General features: G+C 47.7%; 1 protein-coding gene across 1 annotated transcript in view; it reads right to left on the bottom strand.

Moving 5' to 3' along the window:
- Positions 1-7,574: 7,574 nt before the first annotated feature.
- LOC146045769 (phospholipase A and acyltransferase 4-like) overlaps positions 7,575-13,970 on the bottom strand; it is a 38,824-nt gene continuing 32,428 nt past the window's right edge. Inside the window, exon 5 of the mRNA XM_083164821.1 lies at positions 7,575-8,294. Coding sequence (XP_083020947.1) covers positions 8,250-8,294 — 45 coding nt within the window. The 3' untranslated portion in view covers positions 7,575-8,249. The remainder of the gene's footprint in view (positions 8,295-13,970) is intronic.

Below are 13,970 nucleotides of genomic sequence, written 5' to 3'. Positions count from 1 at the left end.
GAAGTGCACACAGACAACAATCCTCTTACATATGTGCAAACCACAGCAAAGCTAGATGCCACGGGGCACAGATGGTTGGCGGCCCTGGCCCTTTACAATTTCACCATAAAGTACAGACCAGGGAAAAGCAATGTAGATGCAGATGCTTTGTCAAGATTACCGGGCAGGTTTGTGGAGTCTCAAGAAGATGAATGGATAGAGGTGCCTGCTCCAGATGTGAAGGGGATGTGCCATGAGGGGCGAGTTGTGGTGCCCCCAGTCAAAGAGTGCCTAACAGCCTTAGGTGCCACAATAGATGCACTACCAAGACAATATTGCTGGTTGAGTCAATTGGAGCTCAGTGATCTTCAAAAACTGAGTCCATGCCAAGTCAGAGAAGATCAGCAGAATGACTCTTCTATAGCAGCAGTTAGGTGGTCTGTCAAACACAGACAAAGATTCCTCCAGGAGAGTTTAAAGCAGGGGATACTGTTTCGACAAACCAGTCACAAAGATGGGAGAGAGAGGAACCAGCTTGTATTACCCGAGAAGCACCGTCCCATGGTCCTCCGTGCTTTGCATGATAACCACGGCCACCTGGGAATAGAGAAAACCATGACTTTAATTTCAGATAGATTTTATTGGCCAAAAATGGAGAAAGACATTGAAGCTTATTGCAAATCTTGTGGGAAATGCATACTCCGTAAAGCACTCCCAGAGAAGGCAGCACCGTTAAAGAATATCTCCAGCAATGGCCCCTTGGAGTTAGTTTGCATTGATTTTCTGTCAGTGGAACCAAATGAGAGCAACATTTGTAACATTCTGGTGGTGACAGACCATTACACCCGTTATGCTTAAGCCTACCCAACAAAAGACCAGAGGGCTGTGACGGTGGCCAAAATCCTATGGGAGAAGTTCTTTGTCCATTATGGATTGCCTGCCCGCATTAATTCAGATCCAGGTCGGGACTTTGAGAGCAAGCTCATAAAAGAACTGTGTATTGTGTGCGGGATAAAGAAATTAAGAACTACTCCTTTTCACCCTCAAGGAGATCCCCAGCCAGAAAGGTTCAATCGGACACTTTTGGGCATGATGGGCACTCTGGACACTAATAAAAAGGCACATTGGAGTAGGCACATCAGCCAGTTGGTGCATGCCTACAACTGTACGAAAAACGAGTCCACAGGGTACTCACCATATCGCCTAATGTTCGGAAGAGAGGCTAGATTACCAATCGATATCTGTTTTGGAGTAGACACTGCTGACCCTAAAGAAAGGCCATATTTAAAATATGTACAGCAGCTGAAACAGGAACTAAATGAGGCCTACAGAATAGCTGAATCTGCTGCATCCAAAGCTGGACAACGAAACAAGCGTCGATTTGATTTACGGGTCAAGGAGCCTGTTGATAGTCAATGTTCTGGAGCCTGGTGATAGGGTTCTACTTCAACACTCATGTTGTGATTGCAAAATTGCCAGACATCCCAGCCTACACGATAAAACCTGAAGGACAGACAGGCCCTATAAAGACCTACCACCGACAGCATTTGCTCCCCCTCAAAGCTGAAACCAGGTTCTGGGAAGAGCAAGAAAAAGATGTGCCTAAAGTGTCCACAAGCAGAAGATCAAAAAGATTCAGAGAGCCTCTCACAGAAGATAATGAGGAAGGAGATGATTGGGGTTATGATGCCCCAGGGCCATCAAGAGAAATTAATTGCATACAAGATATCCCAAGGTTCTCTGGGTCTACCGAGGGGGCCCCTATGAGACATCCACAAGTAGAAGAAAGTATACCTATGGTTTCCATACCATATGAAATAGGCATCAACCCAAGGATATCAGGAAGGTTAGATTCCCAGCATTCAGAGGAAGAAGGACTTGAACCAATCAATGACATTGATAGAGATGTGATTGTTCCAGATGTGGGGAATACTGAATGCCCCAGAAGAGTATCAGGGGGAGAGGAAGGGACCCCACCAGTTCAAGGTTGGCCTAAAAGGACACCTAGAGCTCCAATGATGCTGATTTATGATAGTCCAGGTCAAATAAGTGAGGTTCCTAGGATGATTCATCCTTGCTGGGTCTACCAGTGGCCCTATTTAACTCCCATATCTATTATGACAGGGCTTGTTGAGTATGACTGTGAAAGTTTATTTAGACAGGATGTCTTAACCCCTATTAATTTTCAGGTTGTGGGACAAGCCGCATCATCTGTTCATTATGGACTTGCCCCACAGGGGGAGTGTGTAACCCCTGGGAGTGCTGCAGTTGGACTTGAGCACCCAGAGGCTACTAATAACTTCTACACAGATAAGGAGAGAGATGGACAATGTCTTTTAACATTCCAGGAAGAGAAACTACACCTCCCAGGAGGCCACTGTAAAAAGGGGGAGGAGCTAAAAACGGATCTGTGTGTGGGAGGACTGGAATCCCCCAGTGCATGAGGGGGAGGAGATCAAAGAGTATTGAGAGAGAGAGACTGTGCTGTGTGAGAAGTCCAGGAGAGGGGACCCAGTACAAGAAGGCACAATATTCTTGATATAGACAGAACTTACAGTTTGAAGAAGGATTCCAGAGCCAGGGGGAGTGCTGTGAAGTGACAGTGAGGAGCACCAGGGAGATTGTTGCATGCACCTCTGAGGAAGTACACATTGCTAGTCAGCCATCTTGAATGAGAATCAAGTTCAAGTCTTGTGATCCCCATGTCTGCAGATAAGTAACTGTTATTTAAGTGGGGTTTGGACTGTGTCTGGCCACAAGGGCTGAAGAGTTAGGGATAGATGGGAGGGCAGGTAAATATACAGCAAGCATCATGCATTTGAACTTATACTCCATGGTATTCCCCTGATGATAAATAAAAACTGTGGAACTACAAGTCTCAGGATACATTTAAGCAAGGATACATGCTGAGGAATTACTATTTGTTGCTACATACACATGTACACACTGGGATTGTTCTACTTTACTGCAAAGGATTAACAACTCCTGCAAAGCTGTAAACTGGACAGAGAGTGCTTCCAAGCCATGCTGACATCAATATAGAAGGGCCCCAACTTGCAGTGCACTGCTCCTTTTGTGTGGTTTTGTGTGGTATCATTGTGCATGGAAGGTATTGTAGAGTTATAAGTAAATATGTTACATACAGCACATGTGGTTATTCCCATTAGCCAGCACTTGTAAGGTTAGTCTCTGAGATACTGAGTCAGTGTAAAAGTGTATGACAAGTGATGTTTATGTCAGAGACAGTTGGGATCAGTTAGAGTTATTGTGCTAGGCGATTGTTCACAGTATAAGCTAGGAGCTGGTGTTATGCTTTCATCCACAATGTCCTATTATTGTATTGTTCCCATCATTCTGTCATGTCATTCCAATGTATGATTTTCATATAAAATCACAAAAGCTGCATTTAGTTGCCCCAGTTAAATAAATGTGCCAAGTTGGCTTCTGCAGCACACAGTGTGTCACAGCGTATTAGTACTGGGCAGGGGGTTTCCGGAATATCCCCCTGGTGTACTTCCAGAACACTCCCCAGAAGAGAAAGCCGTGATTCGGGTGGAGGCACTGCCAAAAAAGTTCCGAGGTGAGATACACCTACATCATTCGGTACATATATACCCTCACTCCGCATATTACAGAAGGGGGTGTTACATATAAGAGATAAATTTGGTGAATGTATAATATTACAATATAATCCCCTATTATTACTATTGTTGTTATTACTGACATCTCATATATTTAGCCAGATCTGTCACTCATCCCCTGTGTATATAACGTTCCCACCCAGGAAACCCACACAAACCCGCCCCCCCTAGGGAAAAGACCAGTGTTTTATGTATATAACGTTTTCATGTGTATAACGTTCCACCCCCTTGACATCACCTCCCCCTGCCCAGCCAGGGCAACAGTACACGCCCACCTTCCACCATTACTCCACAGCCACCATCCACCATTACCATTACGCCCCCTCCCGCAATTTGCAGACCCCCTCCCGCGATTCACGCCCCCCCTCATGCAATTCACGGCACCCCCACACCCCCCCTACTGCAATTCACAGCCCCCCACGACCCCCCCTCCCGCATTTATGCCCCCTCCCTTGATTCACGGACCTCCGCGCCCCCCACTGCGCCACCCCCCTCCCTTGATTCACGGCACCCCCCGCGCCCCTCCCGCGATTCATGGACCTCCACAACCCCCCCTTCCGCAAATCATTGACCCCGACAACCCCCCTCCTGCAATTTGCGGACCCCCCTTCCGGTGATTCAAGCCCCCCCGCGCCCCCTCCCGCAATTTGCGGACCCCCTCCCGCTAATCTCGGATCCCCACACCCCCCCTCCCGCAATTTGCAGACCCCCTTCCGGCAATTCCACCCCCCAGCGGACCCCGTGACAATGGGGGATCCTGTACCGCCACAAGCAGGTGCCGCCCCTAGGTGGGAAATCCGGCCCTGGCTGCCACGCTGCAGGTTCTCCCACTGCCTGAAGTGGGGGAAGGTACGAAAATTCCAATTTCTATTTTTTTTTTACTGGTCATCACTTCTTTTATTTATCAACAGAAAATTTAATTATACACCCCATATATGTGCACATCATGCAACATTAGGTACAACATTCTCTGTTCCTTGACTTCCTTACCAGTGTCAGGGTGCTGTTAAAGACACAAATAGTTATCATCCACAAGACAATTAGAATCAATGCTTCCTACAAGTGGCAGTTTTTACCTATGGGCTGCAGGGCTGCAGTCCCTCCAGGTAAAATCTGCCACTGTTCTCTGCGAGACTGCTGTGGATGTCTGACCTCCCAGTCACCCAAGATAGTCCCATTGGGTGGTGTTCCCTACCTCCGGGATGCCTCTATTTGGGCTGCTGAACAGCAGCCCATAAAAAAACAGGTTCTGCGCATGAGCAGTACCGAGAACGATACTATACATGCGCTGGACCCGGGATCCTGAATATGCCTCTGCGGACTGTTGCAAAAGCAGCCCACAGAGGCTGAGGGCCAGCGCATGCACAGTACTGACGAAGCTACTTCGCATGTGCAGGCCCCACGGCGGGAACCAGGAGCACTGCGACAGAGGTTGCGACAGAGTATGGGGGAGCTCGCATCACGCCAGCCACCCTCCTTCGCAGAAGTAAGAGCCTCCGCTGCTTCTTACTGTATATTGTTTTTAGTTGGTGCTAAATTAACACTTACATACATTCCAAGATGTTCCTAACAAGGCCCAAACTCCTGTGAGGCCAAGTCAACTTTCTGATGATCATTTCAATTTTAATGTTGGAGAAATGAGACTGTGTAACTAAAAACAACTCAAATTGATTATTCTAAAAACAAAAATTGTATATTCTTTTATTGATAAGAGTATTATCCTGCCTAGAATCTTCTATGTTAATACACTATTGCTAAAGGAACAAAAATGTCTGTTGGCTCTTTACACACCATGATCTAAGTAAATAATAGTTTTAACGATAATATTTAATAATGCGAAAACCTAAATCATATAACCAATCATGGAAACTTAGTAACCCAAGGTATTGTTGTTCAGGCTCTTGGAATGGGACATTTTAGCTGCAAAACTAGGGATGCCAATCCCGGGGCATTTTTTGAATCCCGTAATTCGGGAAAAAAGGCCCAATTCCGGTATTGGCTTCCCTAATGGAAAAACCCGCCCCGGCCACCCGCAAATTTACTTACATGTGTGGCCGGCAGCTGGGAGGGTGGGCGGTGAAGGGCATGACAGGAGCCGGGAGCGGTGAAGGCAGGAGTCGAACAGTTTGGTGGGTGGGCCGTGAATCCGGGGGAGCCGAAAGGCTGGTGAAGCAGAGAGGTGGGCGTGCGATGAGAAGGGAGGGCTATGCGGCACAGGACGAGGAGTGCTGTGCAGCTGTATAGCGTGACCTCTGACCTTGTCATGCTGCACAGAGTCGCACTGATAGCTGGGCAGTGTCTAAGCAGCCGTTCAGATGCTGCCCGGCATTAGACTACGCATGCGAATGATATTGAATGAGCCAATCTTGTCTGGGAATACCATATCCGAAATTTACTAAACATAAAAATTGGCAGAGTTTGCACAAATATAAATCTCAGATGGTCGCCGACCATCGAATGATGTGGGTGTTACCCCGCGGACTGCAAATGGATGTTTATGGAAAACATCCATTCACAGCCAGTGTGTTCGCACGCATGATGCAAATGGGTGGCTCCCAAACCACCATTCGCAAAGCGGGGTTTGGTGGACTCGCGAATTGGCAGCCTTGTGTAGTAAAACAAAACAGCTGGCTGGAACAGTAAGTTTCCCTTAGCTGAGGCTCTCCAAGCTGGAAATAGACACCCAGCTTTGCAAACTAGAACCATAGAATTGTAATATAAGTGTACTACAGTAGAAGCATTTATATATGTATTTATCATAGCAAGATGAGTCTAGCAATCATTTTCAATATCACCCCTTACAATTGTTTCTGGCAATGGACCAGACAAAAGATTTTTAGACAATTCTGATGTGAGATGCAGCAGATGTCCAGAATTCTCAGTGCTTCTGTCGATTATTTTCATACTATAAAGTATTATAAGCCGTCAACAGACCTGTATACGGTTCCGCCTGTGGAGTATAAAAGCAAAAGACATGTTAGTTTCTCACAATGGGGCAGATACTATACATGCGCTGGACCCGGGATCCTGAATATGCCTCTGCGGACTGTTGCAAAAGCAGCCCACAGAGGCTGAGGGCCAGCGCATGCACAGTACTGACGAAGCTACTTCGCATGTGCAGGCCCCACGACGGGAACCAGGAGCACTGCGACAGAGGTTGCGACAGAGTATGGGGGAGCTCGCATCACGCCAGCCACCCTCCTTCGCAGAAGTAAGAGCCTCCGCTGCTTCTTACTGTATATTGTTTTTAGTTGGTGCTAAATTAACACTTACATACATTCCAAGATGTTCCTAACAAGGCCCAAACTCCTGTGAGGCCAAGTCAACTTTCTGATGATCATTTCAATTTTAATGTTGGAGAAATGAGACTGTGTAACTAAAAACAACTCAAATTGATTATTCTAAAACAAAAATTGTATATTCTTTTATTGATGAGAGTATTATCCTGCCTAGAATCTTCTATGTTAATACACTATTGCTAAAGGAACAAAAATGTCTGTTGGCTCTTTACACACCATGATCTAAGTAAATAATAGTTTTAACGATAATATTTAATAATGCGAAAACCTAAATCATATAACCAATCATGGAAACTTAGTAACCCAAGGTATTGTTGTTCAGGCTCTTGGAATGGGACATTTTAGCTGCAAAACTAGGGATGCCAATCCCGGGGCATTTTTTGAATCCCGTAATTCGGGAAAAAAGGCCCAATTCCGGTATTGGCTTCCCTAATGGAAAAACCCGCCCCGGCCACCCGCAAATTTACTTACATGTGTGGCCGGCAGCTGGGAGGGTGGGCGGTGAAGGGCATGACAGGAGCCGGGAGCGGTGAAGGCAGGAGTCGAACAGTTTGGTGGGTGGGCCGTGAATCCGGGGGAGCCGAAAGGCTGGTGAAGCAGAGAGGTGGGCATGCGATGAGAAGGGAGGGCTATGCGGCACAGGACGAGGAGTGCTGTGCAGCTGTATAGCGTGACCTCTGACCTTGTCATGCTGCACAGAGTCGCACTGATAGCTGGGCAGTGTCTAAGCAGCCGTTCAGATGCTGCCCGGCATTAGACTACGCATGCGAATGATATTGAATGAGCCAATCTTGTCTGGGAATACCATATCCGAAATTTACTAAACATAAAAATTGGCAGAGTTTGCACAAATATAAATCTCAGATGGTCGCCGACCATCGAATGATGTGGGTGTTACCCCGCGGACTGCAAATGGATGTTTATGGAAAACATCCATTCACAGCCAGTGTGTTCGCACGCATGATGCAAATGGGTGGCTCCCAAACCACCATTCGCAAAGCGGGGTTTGGTGGACTCGCGAATTGGCAGCCTTGTGTAGTAAAACAAAACAGCTGGCTGGAACAGTAAGTTTCCCTTAGCTGAGGCTCTCCAAGCTGGAAATAGACACCCAGCTTTGCAAACTAGAACCATAGAATTGTAATATAAGTGTACTACAGTAGAAGCATTTATATATGTATTTATCATAGCAAGATGAGTCTAGCAATCATTTTCAATATCACCCCTTACAATTGTTTCTGGCAATGGACCAGACAAAAGATTTTTAGACAATTCTGATGTGAGATGCAGCAGATGTCCAGAATTCTCAGTGCTTCTGTCGATTATTTTCATACTATAAAGTATTATAAGCCGTCAACAGACCTGTATACGGTTCCGCCTGTGGAGTATAAAAGCAAAAGACATGTTAGTTTCTCACAATGGGGCAGATGTATTAAGCCTTAACAAGAGATAAATGCAAGGGTGATAAAGAGAGATAAACGTCCAGCCAATCAGCTCCTTACTGACTTTTTTCAAACACAGTTTGTAACATGGCAGTTAGGATGTGATTGGCTGGATGTTTATCTCTCTTTATCTTTATCTTGTTGCCTCTTTATTCCAAGAGTTGTGTTATATTAGAATTTGCACAGTGATATGACAAATCCAACACACTCATCACATCACAGTACTTGGCCAGTTGTACTGAGGACCTTATTCTGGTCCGTTCGCTCCCCTGCGCGTTCTCACAGGGGAGCGATGTTGAGAGACTGCACATGCGCATAAACATGTACTGTATGCATATGTGCAGCCGCGTTGTGCGAGCGGGCACTGTGAACTGTTTGTTCGTCATCTCCCTGACTCCAGTAGAGGGCAGGGGGATGGGGCCAATGCTGGGGGCATAAAGGGGTGGTGCGGTGGCGGAACCAGGAGAGGGCTGCCTTGCTTGGGGGCGTGGCAAGGGTGGTAGCATCATTTTAGCCCCGCCAAGCAATGCAGTATTTTGGGGGGGGCTAAAATTACACAATTCAAATAATTTGACCCATAACTTGAGAATCGGGGCACCCTGATGCACACGGGAAGTGGCTTTTGGGAAAAATTTTTGACTTTTCCGTGAAATGTGGGACGGTTGGTAAGTATGCTAAAATGATCTTATCTGGTAGTCATGACCCACTAAGGGTGACTCCAAAGTGGCGGCTACTACACTGTGACAGGAGCCGGGTGCTGCACATAATATTACAGCGCAGCAACTGGCTCCTGTCAGTGAGTAGGAGCCTGAACTTTGGAGTCACCCCTCGGCTGCCTCTCTCTCTGTGATAGACCTTATATGTATGTACAGTATGTATTAATGTATTTTACTTTGTGCCTCTGCCTGTATTAATGTGTAAGGGGTGCTACTACCATGGGCATTACTAAGGTGGACTAGATCAGCCAAGTGGTTCTTATCTCTCGTCAAATTATATGTTTCTACGCTGCATGCAGAAAATCTAGGAGCGAGAGGCCAGCTGACTGAACATCGTGACATCGCTGTGCTGTACAGTAATCGGAGGAGCCGAGCCATGGGCGGATCAAGGAGAAAATGACAGGAGGGCCCAGGGGCGGATTGGGAATTAAAACCAGCCCGGGAAATATCTTGAAGCAGCCCTAACGGGGGGGCGTGTTGTTGCGCGCCGGAGGCGCGCCCGATTTTTTGGGGTGGGCGTGGCCTACCAATATAGGGGTGTGGCCTATTTCAGTGAGGCCATGCCCAATTTTTTGCCGCTGTGGGTACATGGCTAGTGGCTCTCTGAGCTGCTGGCTATGTCCCCAGCCCCTCAGGCTGCAGAATAGGCGCATGCGTACAGGGTCTATTCTGCAGCTTGTGGGGCTGGGGAGATAGAGACAGGGGGTCTTCCAACTGTCGTCCCCCCCACCAGCCGTGGGACACTGAGTATGGGCCACCTCCCTTGAACACATTATGCACCATAACAAGAGGGAACTTTTGTCTATCGAAAATCCTGTACACCTTATGCCACACAGTATGAGCCAATATTCACATTATGACACATGGAATGATCCAAAATTCACAAAATGCCACACAGAATGAGTAAAAAAAAAAAAGCTAAACTTCACATTATGCAACGGAATGAGAAGATACAGGGTGAGAGGGGGTTGGTGCATGGTGAGAGGGGTTGGTAATGAATGGTGAGAAGGGGGTGACGAGGGGTGAGAGTAGAGTAGCAGGGTAGAAGAGGATGCAGGGAGGGAGGGGGGATGGAGGGTGGCGTAGAATGCTGGAAGGGGAGATGCAGGGTGGCTGAGAATGAAAGGAGGGAGGACGTATGCAGGGTGGCACAGGATGCAGAGTGTGAGGGGGGCATGGTGGCACAGGATGCTGGGTAGGAGGGGGAATGCAGAGTGGCAGAGGATGCAGGGAGGGGAGTCACAAAGTGTGGAGGATGCAGGGAGGGGAGACAGTGATGCCCGTTATACATATGCCACACACCGTGATGCCCATTAGACATATGCCACATACCGTGATGCTCATTATACATATGCCACACACCGTGTTGCCCATTATACATATGCCACACACTGTAATGCCCATTATACATATGCAGCACACTGTGATGCCCATTATACATATGCCACACACCGTAATGCCCACTATACATATGCCCCACACACCGTGATGCCATTATACATATGCCATGCACTGTGATGCTCCATTAAACATATGCCACACACCGTGATGCCCATTATACATATGCCACACACCGTGATGCCCATTATACATATGCCACACACCGTGATGCCCATTATACATATGCCACACACAGTGATGCCCATTATACATATGCCACACACCGTGATGCCCATTATACATATGCCACACTCCGTGATGCTCATTATACATATGCCACACACCGTGATGCCCATTATACATATGCCACACCGTGATGCTCCATTATACATATGCCACACCGTGATGCTCCATTATACATATGCCAAACACCGTGATGCCCATTATACATATGCCACACACCATGATGCTCCATTATACATATGCCATGCACCCTGATGCCATTATACATATGCCACACACCGTGATGCTCCATTATACATATGCCACACACCGTGATGCTCCATTATACATATGCCACACACCGTGATGCCCATTATACATATGCCGCACACCGTGATGCCCATTATACATATGCCACACACCGTGATGCTCATTATACATATGCCACACACCGTGATGCTCCATTATACATATGCCATACACCATGATGCTCCAATATACATATGCCATGCACCCTGATGCCATTATACATATACCACACACCATTATGCCCATTACAGATATGCCACACACTGAGATGCCCATTACATATTATGGCACATAAGTGCCGCTTACTGACATGCTCATTCAAAGGAGGTTTAGTACTTGTTGCCAAGGGGGTGCTATTTGTCAGGATGAAGCAGTCTGACAGCCGGGCAGAGAGGGGTGGGCTGCCTGGCTGTCTTTAGAGCGGGCCCGCAGCTGTTTGAAATCTCACCGTGGGTCGCCAGCCAATAGAAGCACAAATTTACATGTCCCCTTCCCCTCCCCAACACACATTTACATGTCACCCCCTCCCCTCCACATATTAACATGACACACACCCCTCCCCAGCACACATTAACATTTCATACCCATCGCCAGCACACATTACATACTGTACCTGGCTGGCTTGCTGTAGAGCTGCTCCATGTTCTGCCCATGTCTGGCCCACACACACACACAGTAATCACTCACTGTTTCTGCCTCCACTTACCCAAGTACGCTGACCCTGTGGAACTGGAATACATATCTGCAGTGCAGACTGGAGGGAGACTGCTTCTATGTAGCCCCGCCCCCTTTGAGACGTTTAGCCACGCCCATCTAGTCCGTGTAGCTCCGCCCATTTTCGGGACCCACTGTGCTCTCAAAACATGCTGCTGCTGTCAAAGGGCACGTGAGAGGGCTCTTCTAGCTGCCGCTGCCTGTCTAACTCTGTGACGGAAGAGGCAGCAGCAGCCGACAGGACAAACCAGTCTGAGACTCGGAACACATAGCAGCAGGGGATGCAGAACGGGAGTGCGCCTCCAGCCCAGCGCCTCCCTGCAATGCATCCTCTGCTGAGCGGCCCTGCTCCTGCGCTACCTTCTGGAGATCACTTGAGCAGCCGCACACAGGACCGCGGGAGCAGCTGCGTGCGATCGCGCATGCGCACCAGCGCTCCCGCGGCCATTTTAACTGTGGCAGCACTTGAGGCCGGCCGCGGCCATCTTTGATCAGGGCAGAATGCACGTAGATGCCGCGGCCGGCCCTGTAAAGGAGGGAGGGCGGCCTTTTACACTGCAAATATGCCGGCCCACCGGGAAACAGCCCGGTTTCCCGGTAGGCCAATCCGCCCCTGGGAGGGCCCCATGATAGAAAAGGGTTTGGGAGGGGGAGGGGGGGGGGGGGGTGAGAGAGTGGAGAGCAGAGAGAGGGTGGGACTGGAATTTAAAATAGGCCCTGGTGTTTAAAGTACACAGGCACACCTTGGCAACAAAAGTGAAGGATGTAGTTGTGCTTGCGCCGAAGGCGTGCTCCAGAAAAAGGGATGGGGCCACTCATAAGGGGATGCATTCTTAAGTGTAGTGTACCACACCATATACAACTTCTACACATTATGCAACAAAATACAGTACTAGACCCCATTACATGCCCCTTACACATGATGCCAAATGGATTGAGCCAAAATTCACTAAATGCCACAGAGATTGAGCCAAAATTCACATAATGGGGCAGAAACATGCAAGGGTGATAAAGAGAGATAAATGTCCAGCCAATCACCTGATAACTGCCATGTTACAGGCTGTGTTTGAAAAAAGTCAGTAAGGAGCTGATTGGCTGGATGTTTATCTCTCTTTATCACTCTTGCATTTATCTTTTGTTAAGGCTTAATACATCTGCCCCAAAGCCACATGGATTGTGCCAAAATTCACATAATGCCACACAGATTGAGCCAAAATTCACATAATGCCACACAGATTGAGCCAAAATTCACATAATGCCACACAGGTTGAGCCAAAAATAACATACTGCTACACGGATTGAGCCAAAAATTCACAATATGCTTCATAAACAGGGACATTGCGTGCCAAAGGCACGCATTAAAAACTTACCCCATAATGCCCATTACATGTTATGCCAAACACCATAATACCTATTAAAAATTATGCTACATAAGTGCTATTTACCTATATGCTCATTGCCAAGGGTTCGATGCTCATTGCCAGGGGTTCTATACTCATTGCCATGTGGGATTACATGCTCATTGTCAAGGGGGAATACATGCTCACTGCCGGGCCGAAGTGACAGCCATTGAAAATGGGCAGAGAGTGAGAGACTGCCCGGCTGTATTCAGTGCACTGCTCTTTGAAATAATACCCCTTTCATACTAGTAAGTGCAGGGACTTACCCAGGAATATGGTCCCGGGATCATGCAGGGACATTCCCAGTTTGGCCCCTATTACACCAGCCTAGTCCCTGCATTTTCTGGTGTGAGGACAGTGCCGGCGCAAAACCACCCCCTCCCCTCCTTTAACCGGCTACATTGTTTAACCAGCTATATCTTCCGAACCAACTGAAACTGGGCCGTTTGGTTCCAGAGAAATCTGCTCTCAAAGAACATGCCATGAAATTACATTTCAGAAATAAAAAAATTGGTTTACCCACAATATCTCCGCAACCAATTGATCCATATGGACCAGCGATTTGGGTTCGAATGAGATCAACCAAGAGTTTCTGTGATGCTGGGGAGCAGAACTGGGTGGGGGTCGGAAGAAGCGGGTCCCATGTTATCCTATGGGGAAAACGTTCCAGGTTTGCCCGGCAGTATCTCTGGTTTCTAGCAATGCTGTGCCAGGCTCGTTAGAAAGCCTTGGTCCTCAGCTACAAAGCTATGTCTGAAGTGGGGGGGGGGGCACGTGCCTGGGTGCCCCCACATCCCCTGAATACACCCATGATCTAAGCCATCTGTGAAGAAAGAGCAGATGATTCAGTAATGCATGCAGCAGGGGGTAA

The sequence above is a fragment of the Crinia signifera genome, chromosome 11 (assembly GCF_055691185.1).
Source record: "Crinia signifera chromosome 11, ASM5569118v1, whole genome shotgun sequence".
NCBI lineage: Eukaryota > Metazoa > Chordata > Amphibia > Anura > Myobatrachidae > Crinia > Crinia signifera.
The sequence above is the reverse complement of the archived record's forward strand: the minus strand, read 5'-3'. Positions and strand labels throughout refer to the sequence as shown.